This window comes from Rutilus rutilus (assembly GCF_951802725.1).
Source record: "Rutilus rutilus genome assembly, chromosome: 3".
In the NCBI taxonomy this organism is placed as follows: domain Eukaryota; kingdom Metazoa; phylum Chordata; class Actinopteri; order Cypriniformes; family Leuciscidae; genus Rutilus; species Rutilus rutilus.
Genome location: NC_140211.1, coordinates 8,395,684 through 8,407,594, shown reverse-complemented (window position 1 = coordinate 8,407,594; position 11,911 = coordinate 8,395,684). Strand labels below are relative to the sequence as shown.

At 35.8% G+C, this 11,911-nt stretch overlaps 1 protein-coding gene across 1 annotated transcript; it reads left to right on the top strand.

Annotated features, from left to right (window-relative positions):
- The first annotated feature begins 1,130 nt into the window (after window positions 1-1,130).
- Window positions 1,131-11,642, top strand: cldn7a (claudin 7a). Its single transcript, XM_084404186.1, has 4 exons — window positions 1,131-1,680; window positions 7,888-8,052; window positions 8,780-8,864; window positions 10,799-11,642. Exons 1-4 carry the CDS (start codon window positions 1,458-1,460, stop codon window positions 10,965-10,967), a joined length of 642 nt encoding a protein of 213 aa, XP_084260312.1. The 5' UTR covers window positions 1,131-1,457; the 3' UTR covers window positions 10,968-11,642.
- Window positions 11,643-11,911: the final 269 nt, after the last annotated feature.

Here is an 11,911-nt window from a genome sequence, read left to right as displayed (position 1 = left end):
TGATTAGGCAATAGCAAGTGCATATTAAAGTCCTCCTGTGGTGAAAATCCAGCTTTTATGTGTTGTTTATATGTCTATGTGGTGTTTTTAATATGCTTTAAGACAAATCATGTGTAAATTCATAAGTCGACACCATTGCTGAGTGTTTTCTCTTTAAAACTGCAGTGAACCAAAGACAGTCTCAAAAACACTGCTGGAAATCGCTGGTGTTTCTGACGTCACAAACTACCTTGCAACCAATCAGATCAACGTGTGATCGTCAACGAGTGGATCTCTGAGCTGAGTGAGTGGAGGCGGGGCTCATTTGCATATTCATAGAACGCGCTATACTAAGAGGCAAGGGTGTAGAGTTACTTCAAGCTATTTTAATGCATGAAGAATTATTTTTCAAGGGGAAAAAAAAAGTTTAAATAGGCTACGTAATAAAATTATTGACTACAGGGGGACTTTAAATATTAGACCTACACGTGAAGTTTTTTTATAGGCACCAATAAGTAAAAAGAAAAAAAAGAGAAAGGTTTCTGGAATCTATCAATGTAATTTAAAACATTAATAATATTAATACATGTATATTTTAGCTAAAATATCTATTGCTATAATAATAATAATGTTGTTGTTGTTTCAATGTTGTTGTTGTTTAATGTTGTTAAATGTCATTAATTACTCACCCTCATGTTGTTCCAAACCCGTGTTCATCTTCGGAACACAAATTAATATATTTTTGATGAAGAAAGGTCAATTTCCCTAAAAACTTGTTTCGGTAAACTATAATTGACTTTTTATCCCAGACAGCATCGTAGTGTCTGCCCAGATCCGGCCCACATCTACACATTGAATGTACCAGATGTGGCCCGGATCCGACCGACAGTATGTTGCTGTGTGGGATGCCATAACTTGGACTTTTTATTTCACGATTTTGATGCATTTTCTCACAACTTTTGCTTTTTATGTCATATGTGACTTTTTTATGTCATAATTATGACTTTCCTTATGACGGAAACGCGCTTATTAGAGACACTTCTCTTGATTGGAGAATATGTTACAGGGAAAACAAACCCGCAATCTTGTGCAGAAGAGTAACAAAGGTTTAAACCTTCAGTGATGCGAGTGATTCTGTGTGACGTGACGTCACGACAGGCACGGGCATCGCGCGCGCGCCCGTCACCCCCTCATTCCCCCTCGAGATTACACTTCGTCATCAGTATTTTACGCAACACTTAGTTGACATCTCTCTGTCGAGGTATAAACAAACACCGCTGAGTGAGTGAGTGAGTGAGTGAGTTAGTGACTGCTAGTTTTCGTCTTGGAGAGTTGAGTAGCCTTGTTTTTCCTCATCAGTTTGAGTTCACTCGGAGAGGTTCCTCAGAGAGTTACAGGTGCGGGACAGGAGACAGGATTATCCGAGTCAGTCGAGTGTGTTACTAACTGTTGCTCAGCTTGCCATTGAAGTGAAAACTATGGCAAACTCGGGCGTTCAGTTGCTGGGGTTTGGTCTGTCTCTGGTGGGCATCATTGGGCTGATCGTGGGCACCGTCCTCCCGCAGTGGAAGATGTCCGCGTATGTGGGGGACAGTATCATCACGGCAGTCGCCACTTACCAGGGGCTGTGGATGTCCTGCGCGTTTCAGAGCACCGGACAGCTTCAGTGCAAAATATACGACTCCGTTCTACAATTAGACAGTGAGTTAAACCATGTTTTTCTAGTTTTTTATTTTTTATTTGCATCTATCTATCTTTCTGTCCGTCCGCCCGTGTGTCGCGTGTCTCTCACACGCACTGTAAAAAACAAAACAAAAAAACAATTCCATCTGTTTCAACTTAAAATTTTAAGTTCAGTGGCTGCCATACATTTTTTATTATGCTCCATTTGACAGTACAACTCATTTACACTTAAAAATCGAGTTGAACTTGCTTAAATTATTTTGATAATTTAATTATCAGATCATTTCGAAGTTAATGTAAATCATAAGTTGCAAAAAAAAAAAAAAAAAAAAAAATTTGTTCTAAACCTTTATGAATTTCTTTTAGAATTTCTTAAGAAGATATTTAGAAGAATGTCTGTAACTAGATATTTGATGGACCCCATTGACTTCCATAGTATTTTCCCCCCGTATTATGGAAGTCAATGGTACCATCAACTGTTTGGTTACCATTTTATTCAAAATATCTTCTTTTGTGTTCAGCAGAAGAAAGAAACTCATACATGTTTGGAACAACTTGAAGGTTACCTATTTATAGAATATCTGTTTTGTATGTTACTTATAATGGGCTGTAGATCTACATGTAAATCAGCCAGGTGATTGAAAGTGAATAAATATCAATATAAGTGTAGATATTTCCAGTGATCAAAATATATCACACATGGTATTCATTATAGCCTGTATATAATGGTCCTTGATTAATGGAAAGGCGCTATATAAATAAATCTTATTATTATTATTATATACTGATCAAGAGGCCTGTCCTTTTATTTACTGTAAATCTATACAGTAGGTGTTTATTGGAATTCTCTGGCATATCAAGCCAGTCTCCAACTCTTCACACACACACTCAAATAAACACTGGTGTCATTCCCAGCCAGCGCTTGATTAATGGATGCTGGCCTCGTCAGTGGGAATCTACAGTATTCCTGTAATGTAACCAGGCAGGACAGGTAGCCATGGTGAAAGCAGCACTCTATAAAACACTGGGTTAAAAACAACCCAATTTGGGTTGTTTTCAACCTAAGGGCTGGGTAAATAATATTAATACTAATATTAATAATTTTAATAATATAATATGAATATAAAATAATGTTGGGTTAATTTTACCCAGAAAATTGGGTTGTTTATTTAACCCAGCATTGTTAATTAATTTTTACTATAATACTAGCTTTTTTGTTGTTGCTTTTTTTTTTACTTCATACGTGAATTAATGTCTACAGATTAACTTAAATTTCATTTTTAATACATATTACCAACATTTAAGCTTGTTTAACAAATATTAGACATTTTTTATTATTTTTAAATGCAACATTTATAAGTAATTCAAGTGTAATCGGGAACTTTTAACTTCCGCCCGTCGACCCCCGTTTCACAAGTTGCCGAAATATGCAGCGACTTACTCCATAACCGGTCCATAAACAATGTACAGATCTGAGAACATATTTTAACATCATACGTATTTATATTCTGTATCTTTTTGAATAAAATCATAAAAGTTTATGCAAGGCATCAGGCGTTTCCATCAAGAGTAAAAAAAGCGACGCGACACTCGTTTAGGTGACTCGCATCGCGCGCCTGTATGTTGCTTTGCATAAGATTAAACGATATACAGCACAATAACGAATTTATGTAATAAAATGTACACAAACCTGTATTTTACCGAAGACATGCACCATTTTGACGGAGCTGCACTGCTCTCTCCTGAAGAGGTCGCTAAAAGCCCGCGATAAATAACTCAATCATGGGTTGTTATGTCTGACCCGAGATCTGGGTAACACGAGAAAACTACCCAAACACTGGGTTGTTACGTCTGACCCAGGAGCTGGGTAACACAAAAACTACCCGAATACTGAAAAAATAACCCCAAAAAAATAACCCCAAAAGGCTCAACCCAGGAAAAAAATAACCCAAAAATATTTTTTAGAGTGAGTCTGTAACCCATTGTTCCTATAGCTGCCAAAGTATTTTTCTATTTCCACACCGAACTAGCAGTAATGAATTATGAGTTTATTCATTCACTTGAGTGTTTCAGTTTATGGGCTGTTCCAGAAACATTCTCCATTCCCTGGCTGCATGCATTCCCTGAGGACTGGGATGGGGAAACCACAACCTCACGTTCCAGTGTGCAGAAACACTCTACGGATTAACGTTAAACTGTTCAAAAAATGTGATTTAGCTCTTACGATTCGCTCCTTGAGTTGATGTATTTACTGAAGGGCTCTGTGCAGAACCTCAGGGGTCATTTCTGAGAAAACTGCGGGACGTTTCCAGTCGAAACCAGCCCAAACTGCACCTGACAGCAGGTTGAGTTAGGATGGAGGGAGGAGCAAGAGAGAAAACAGGGGGATGAAGAGTGACCCTCTGAATTCCACAGCTCACTGTGTTCTGCGCCTGGCAGGAGACGCCTTATTGTGTTTTAATGAATAAAGGAGAGGAATAATTCTTCCGCTTCACTACAGCTTGCACCCCTGCCTCTCACACACCTCCTCTCTCTCGGTTGGTTGTGTGTGCACATGTACAGGAATGCACTGGCACAGACTGGTTCTTGTTCACTCTTTCAGCTGAATTGCCCAAGTCAGGGGTTTTCAGTCTTTTAGATGTCACTGCACGAACCCCAAATATGATCATCCCTGTGTGAAGGACAGGACACCCCACTGAAAACTGATGAGTCAAGTCAAGTCAAGTCAAGTATATTTGTATAGCGCTTTTCACAATACAGATTGTATCAAAGCAGCTTCACAGTATTAAATTAAAATAATACAACAAGGTTTGTTTCTAGTGGAATTTATTGATAAAATCAAATTAGATCAAATTAGATATCCAGAATATCCCCAACTGAGCAAGCCAAAGGCAACAGTGGCAAGGAACCGAAAAACTCCATCAAGTGACCTAATAGTGTCCTAAAACTCCATCAGGTGACCCAATGGAGAAAAAAAACCTTGGGAGAACCCAGGCTCAGTCGGGGGCCAGTTCTCCTCTGGCGTTTATTAACTAGAGGCCGGATTGTAATTTGGACTGTAAGATTAAAAATATTATATGAATGCCTGGCTGAAGAGATGCGACTTTAATCTAGTTTTAAACTGGGAGAGCGAGTCTGAGCAACGAACAGTATCAGGAAGGCTATTCCAGAGTTTTGGAGCTAAATGTGAAAATGCTCTCCCTCCTTTGGTGGTTCTGGATATCCTAGGTATGACCAAAAGCCTTGAATTTAGTGATCTTAAAGAGCACGATGGATTATAGGGCGATAGAAGATCCGTTAAATAGACTGGAGCTAAGCCGTTTAGGGCTTTATAAGTCAGTAGCAATACCTTGTAATTAATACGGAACTTTATAGGTAACCAATGCAGTGATGATAAAATCGGTGTTATATGATCATATTTTCTTGATCTAGTAAGAACTCTAGCGGCGGCATTTTGGACTAACTGTAGCTTGTTAATTGAGGATGCAGGACAACCGGCTAATAAAGCATTACAGTAATCTAGTCTCGAGGTCATGAATGCATGAACTAACTTTTCTGCATCAGAAACTGATAGCATATTACGTAGCTTAGCAATGTTTCTAAGGTGGAAAAAGGCGGTTTTTGTAACATATGAAATATGATTTTTGAAAGACAGGCTGCAATCGAGTATAACACCCAGGTCTTTTACTGTAGAGGATAAAGTAACAGGACATCCTACTATATTAAAGTTGTATTGCGAGAGGTTTTGTGGGCGGTTTTTTGAACCGATAAGTAGTACCTCTGTTTTGTCTGGATTTAATAAAAGAAAATTACGCGTCATCCAATCTTTTATATCTTTAACACACTCTGTCAATTTGGATAATTTATCGTTTTCATCTGGCCGTGATGAAATATATATTTGAGTGTCATCAGCATAACAATGGAAACTAATTCCATGTTTCCTTATAATATTTCCAAGTGGCATCATATATACTGAGAATAACAGAGGGCCTAACACAGATCCCTGCGGCACTCCATAGTTTACTGGAGTTATGATCGATTTTTCTCCATTTAAATAGACAAAATGGTAGCGGTCAGATAAGTATGATCTAAACCAGCTTAATGCTTGTCCTTGAACACCAGTATAATTTTGTAGTCGATCTAAGAGTATTGTGTGATCTATAGTATCGAACGCAGCACTAAGATCAAGTAAAACTAGTATTGAGATACAGCCTTGGTCAGAAGCTAAAAGTAAATCATTTGTGATTTTAACGAGCGCAGTTTCAGTGCTATGGTGCGGCCTGAAACCAGACTGAAACTTCTCATAGATATCATTTTCTTGCAAGAAAGAACACAATTGAGCGGACACCACTTTTTCTAATATTTTAGACATAAATGGAAGATTTGAAATGGGTCTATAATTTGCTAGGTTATTATGATCTAATTGTGGTTTCTTAATGAGAGGTTTTATAACTGCCAGTTTAAATGTTCTTGGAACATGACCTAAAGATAAAGACGAGTTAATAATATTAAGGAGAGGCTCTTCCACTACAGGTAACACTTCTTTCAGTAGTTTAGTTGGTATCGGATCTAATAAACATGTTGTTGTTTTAGAGGAAGTGATAAGTTTATTTAACTCTATTTGTTCTATAGTTGTAAAGCACTGTAATTGTTCTTGCGGGGTGATAATTAAGGCTGAATTATAAGGCGCAACTGAAGATTGAACGTTTACAATTGTGGTTCTGATGTTTTCTATTTTCTCAGTGAAGAACTTCATAAAATCATTACTACTAAACTGTAATGGGATATTTTGTTCGGGTGATGTCTGTTTATTTGTTGAGGCATCATGAGGCATCTGTCTTTTAGAAACCACCAATTTATACACATTAAAAAGTAATATTATACATCTAAAATTAGTTTCAGTTGTAGTAATGTATTATATGTATTCTTTATTTTTTGTTTATTTAATTTTAAGCTAATTTAAATGTATTTATATTAATACATTTTTATTTAATTTATTTAAATTTAATAGATTTGTAACTAATATTTTTTTATTTTAATCACATTTTTATACCTAATTTATTGCTACACTCGTTTGTTTTAATCTAATTATCATTATTTTACAATTTTTACAGTTTTTCTCTAGACTTTTCCACTGACCCTCTGTCACTTTAGCAACTGCCTAGCAAGAATTTTAATTAATTTTGTTTTAATATAATACTATAAATAATATTAACTTATTAATTACATATAATTATATATAATATTAAAATATAGAAAACTTACATCTATTTCCTGTTGGTTTGTTATATTTAATATTATAAATAATAATTTAATATTAAGGATTTTATAATTTATTGTATAATATTAAGTTATTGTTGTCATTATTATTATTATTATTATTAAACAGAATTATGTCAAAGCTATTTCCTGGTGCTTTGGCCAATTTTTGATATATTTAATACTATAAATAATAATAATTAATATTAAGTAATTTGACAATTTATTGTTTAATATTAAGTTATTATTGTCATTAATTTTTATAATATTTATCAAATAATAATATACTATAAACTAGCATTTATTTAAGCTATTATTGTCATTAATATTATTATTAAACTGAATTATTTAGCAACTTTGTTTTGGTGGTTTGGGCAATTTTAATTATAAATAACAATAATGTAATATTATAAGTATTAAAATATTATATATAAGTACTTTTTTATAATTTATTGTATTAAACTACTTTATTATGGTCATTTATTATTTATAATATTTATTAAGTAATCATTTAGTAAAGTAAAATTTATTTAAGCAATTATTATTTATAATAAACTAGCTCTTATAGTGGTTTGGTCAATTTTTGTTATTTAATTTTATAAATTATATTAATAATTTAAAATTAAGGATTTTTATCATTTATTGTATAACATTACATCATTGTCATTATTGTTGTTATTTATAAAAGTAAAATATAAATGATTATTGTCATTATTATTTATATATTTATTTATTATAATATTAAACTTATTTATTTAATATCAATTGGTTGAGGTATTGTGAAGATGATCTCACAATTTGTGTACAGTTTAATTTATTTTTTGTTATATTTAATATTAATAATAATAAGAATGTAATATTAAACAGATGTATTTGTCAGGTATTTGCTGGTGGTTTGTCCATTTGCATGTCTGACAGTTGTTAAGTCTGGAGTGTAGTGTGTCACCGTGTGTGTGTCTCCTGCAGGCGATCTGCAAGCGACCCGCGCGCTGATGATTGTGGGCATCATCGTGTCCATCAGCGGTCTCGGCGTCGCCTGCATGGGCATGAAGTGCACCACTTGTGGAGCGGATGATGAAGTTCGCAAGTCTCGAACGGCCGTAACGGGAGGCATCATACTGCTAGTGGGAGGTGAGTGTGTGTGTGTGTGTGTGTGTGTGTGTGTGTGTGTGTGTGTGTGTGTGTGTGTGTGTGTGTGTGTGTGTGATGGGTAGGTTTAGGGGTCGGGTTAGTGTGTGAGTGAGTGTGTGTGATGGGTAGGTTTAGAGGCCGGGTTAGTGTGTGTGTGATGGGTAGGTTTAGGGGTCGGGTTAGTGTGTGAGTGAGTGAGTGTGTGTGTGTGTGTGTGATGGGTAGGTTTAGGGGTAGGGTAGGGTTAGTGTTTGTGTGTGTGTGTGTTGGGTAGGTTTAGGGGTCGGGTTAGTGTGTGAGTGAGTGTGTGTGTGTGATGGGAAGGTTTAGGGGTAGGGTTAGTGTGTGTGTGTGTGTGTGTGTTGGGTAGGTTTAGGGGTCGGGTTAGTGTGTGAGTGAGTGTGTGTGTGTGATGGGTAGGTTTAGGGGTAGGGTTAGTGTGTGTGTGTGTGTGTGTGTGTGTGTGTGCGAGAGAGAGAGAGAGAGAGAGAGAGAGAGAGAGAGAGAGAGAGAGAGAGAGAGAGAGAGAGAGTGAAAATACTGGGACAGACTGTTCACGCTAACTGAAGCAAGTTTACAGTAAAACATCTCTTATATAACATCAGTCTCGGTCTGTGGGTCAGTGAACATCAAAGAAAACAGGGCAGCGAATGCTTTGATGATATATGAAAGAATGAAAGATCTTCTGTCTCTTCTTTGAAACACTTTGTGTGTTTTGTTCCTCCAGCCCTCTGCGCAGTGGTCGCCTGCTCGTGGTTCGCCCACAATGTGATCCGAGCTTTCTACAACCCCTTCACTCCAGTCAACACCAAGTGAGCGCAAGGAATTTTACTTTGCACAATTTGTGGAGCAGAGTGTCCCAACTCTGTTCCTGGAGGACACCCAAAAACACACATTCTGAAGGTCTCCCTTATCCGACACACCCATTTCAGCTCTCGGAGCTCTTCTGCTAGTGCTTATGAGATGAATTTGGTGTATTGGATTAAGGAAACATCACAAATGTGCAGTGTCTGTCGGGGAGAATCCAGGAACAGGGATGAGAATGTAAATATATATGAGGTTTCATTTGTGCCAAAAATTAGTTGACAGCTTTATACTATAAATTTGTGTCATTGCCAACTTGTGCAGATAAATTAGTACGTTGATATGAATGTACTCTGTTTATGTCGTATTGTTCTGTCGTCTTTTGTAGTCTTCTTCTGTCGTCTTTACTGTCGTCGTCTTCTTGTTCTCTTATAAAAAGAACGGTGAAAGACCCCTTGTATCTCTGAAGGGAATCGACTGTCTTTGCTGTTTCGATTACTTATTACCGCAGTATAATGCCCATAAAAGTGTAAAAGTAGTGTTTTTATAGTTTGCTAACCCATTATATTTCTGCTGTTCCATAAGCGCCACCTACTGTCAGATAGTGAATTTACATTTTCATTCTTACCGTATGCCGTTTTTGTTTTGAGTCTGACAAATGTGAAAATTTGACTAAAGGTTATTTAATGCTTTCTAAAGATAGATAGATAGATAGATAGATAGATAGATAGATAGATAGATAGATAGATAGATAGATAGATAGATAGATAGATAGATAGATAGATAGATAGATCATTCGGAAGAATAGATAGATAGATAGATAGATAGATAGATAGATAGATAGATAGATAGATAGATAGATAGATAGATAGATAGATAGATAGATAGATAGATAGATAGATAGATAGATAGATCATTCGGAAGAATAGATAGATAGATAGATAGATAGATAGATAGATAGATAGATAGATAGATAGATAGATAGATAGATAGATAGATAGATAGATAGATAGATAGATAGATAGATAGATAGATAGATAGAAAGAAAGTTCGGAAGAAGAATAGATAGATAGATAGATAGATAGATAGATAGATAGATAGATAGATAGATAGATAGATAGATAGATAGATAGATAGATAGATAGAATATGACATACAGAAGTAGAATAGAGAAATAGAGTAAATCATCTTTTGAAAAGTAACAGTTACATCGTTACACCAGTAGGTGGCGATAAGTGACTGTTAAAAAATGTATTTGTATTTGAATCATTCATTCTAGAGATTTGTTCAAAAACACTGATTGCTAAAGCAAGTGATGTCTTTACGGGCGAGACTTTGAATCATTCATTCATTCAAACCGATTAAAAAAAATACTTCAAATGAATTAAATGCTTTTATAATTAGACTGCAGCAATTAACATTGCTGTAATATACAAAACCTCTAGTATATTACATGTTATTTTGATTAGTTGTTTATTCGGAATCGCTGAAGAATCGTGATCTCTATTTAAAGGGGAGGTATAATGCTCTTTTCACAAGATGTAAAATAAGTCTCTGATGAGTGTATGTGAAGTTTTAGCTCAAAATACCCCACAGATATTTTTATATAGCATGTTAAAATTGTCACTTTTTGAGGGTGAGCAAAAATGCAGTTTTTGTGTCTGTCCCTTTAAATGCAAATGAGCTGCTGCTCCCGGCACAGGGGGCGGAGCTTCAACATGTTGTGACTTTGCAGATGTTGTTTATGCTCAAACAGCAACATTACACACTAACTAAAGTTAGAAAAGTGAATTCATAATCAACCACCCCTTTAAAACGAAAGAATCGTGATTCTCAGCTCATCCAGAACATTCACAAACTATCATCTAGATCAGTTCTCCACATTTCAAATCATTTATCATTGTCATAATGCTTGCCTTTTCTCTTTCTCTTTTAACGTTAGGTTTGAGTTTGGCGCAGCCATTTTCATCGCTTGGGGCGGGTCGTTTCTCGATGTTCTCGGTGGAGCCATGTTAGCGGCCTCCTGCAGTCGGAGCAAACAAGTGTCCAAGTATCCCAAAAGTAACTGTGCACGCACTGCCAGCAGCAGCAGCAACAAAGAGTACGTGTGAGCAACACTGAGACACTTCTACAGCTCAAACTGAGAAACAAAGGCGTTTACAATAATGTCCCGTAATAAAAAAAGGCAATCAGTTGTCCAAAAGTTCAAATAAAAAAAATAGATAATATATTTGCAATCTCTCTGGGAGTTTTTGAAATGGAGGATTGAAGAAATCTAGTGCCAGTAAAAATACTCACAGCCTGCTTTGATTCCTCAGTCTTTCAATCAAGTGAACAACTAGGTTGTTTTCTCTGTGTGAAAGAAGAGGAAATGTCTCGGATGGTGGATCATAAATGTTGGCGTTTCCCAAGTGTCCACTAGGGAGCGCTATAGCCCACACAGTGAGCAGGTGTGAGTCGGGACATTCTCAAGATTTGCTTGTTTTTTTGGAGTATTTATCCTATAGCAGCTGAAATGCTAACATTATTAATCCTCATATGAGGCACTCTTATGTAATCGCAGTGTTTCATATGGTCGAGCACGATCTTCAACATCGCTTTGATGTTATTTGCTTAACACATTAACTCATCACTTGTGTTAATGCCACATCGTGTTGATTTTAACCACCCGTGAGTCCTTCTGAATATCTGTTACTTATAAATGTTTCATGATAATGTCAGTGTTAGTTAGATTTTATGTATTTGTTTTACATGCTTATTTTCAATAAAGTTTGCTTTATCAAATTCCCAGTGTGAATCTACATTACACACATATTTTTTTGAATACAATGTAAACCTGGAAATAAAAGATTTCACTCTTTTTGCAAATTTTAATCAAGAAAAGATCATGCAAGCCTGCAAAGTTCTGACATTTAAAGTCCCCCTGTGGTGAAAATCCAGCTTTTAATGTTGCTTATATGCATCTATGTGGTGTTTTTAATATGATTTAAGACAAATCATGTGTAAATTCATAAGTCGACACCATTGCTGAGTATTTTCTCTTTAAAACTGCAGT

What these genes read in the sequence shown, in the direction of transcription:
- cldn7a (XM_084404186.1), top strand. Translation starts at nt 1,458, where the DNA reads ATGGCAAACTCGGGCGTTCAGTTGCTGGGGTTTGGTCTGTCTCTGGTG. An exon ending in CATCATACTGCTAGTGGGAG is followed by an intron (nt 8,053 to 8,779) that starts GTGAGTGTGTGT and finishes TTGTTCCTCCAG; the next exon opens with CCCTCTGCGCAGTGGTCGCC. An exon ending in TTCACTCCAGTCAACACCAA is followed by an intron (nt 8,865 to 10,798) that starts GTGAGCGCAAGG and finishes TTTTAACGTTAG; the next exon opens with GTTTGAGTTTGGCGCAGCCA.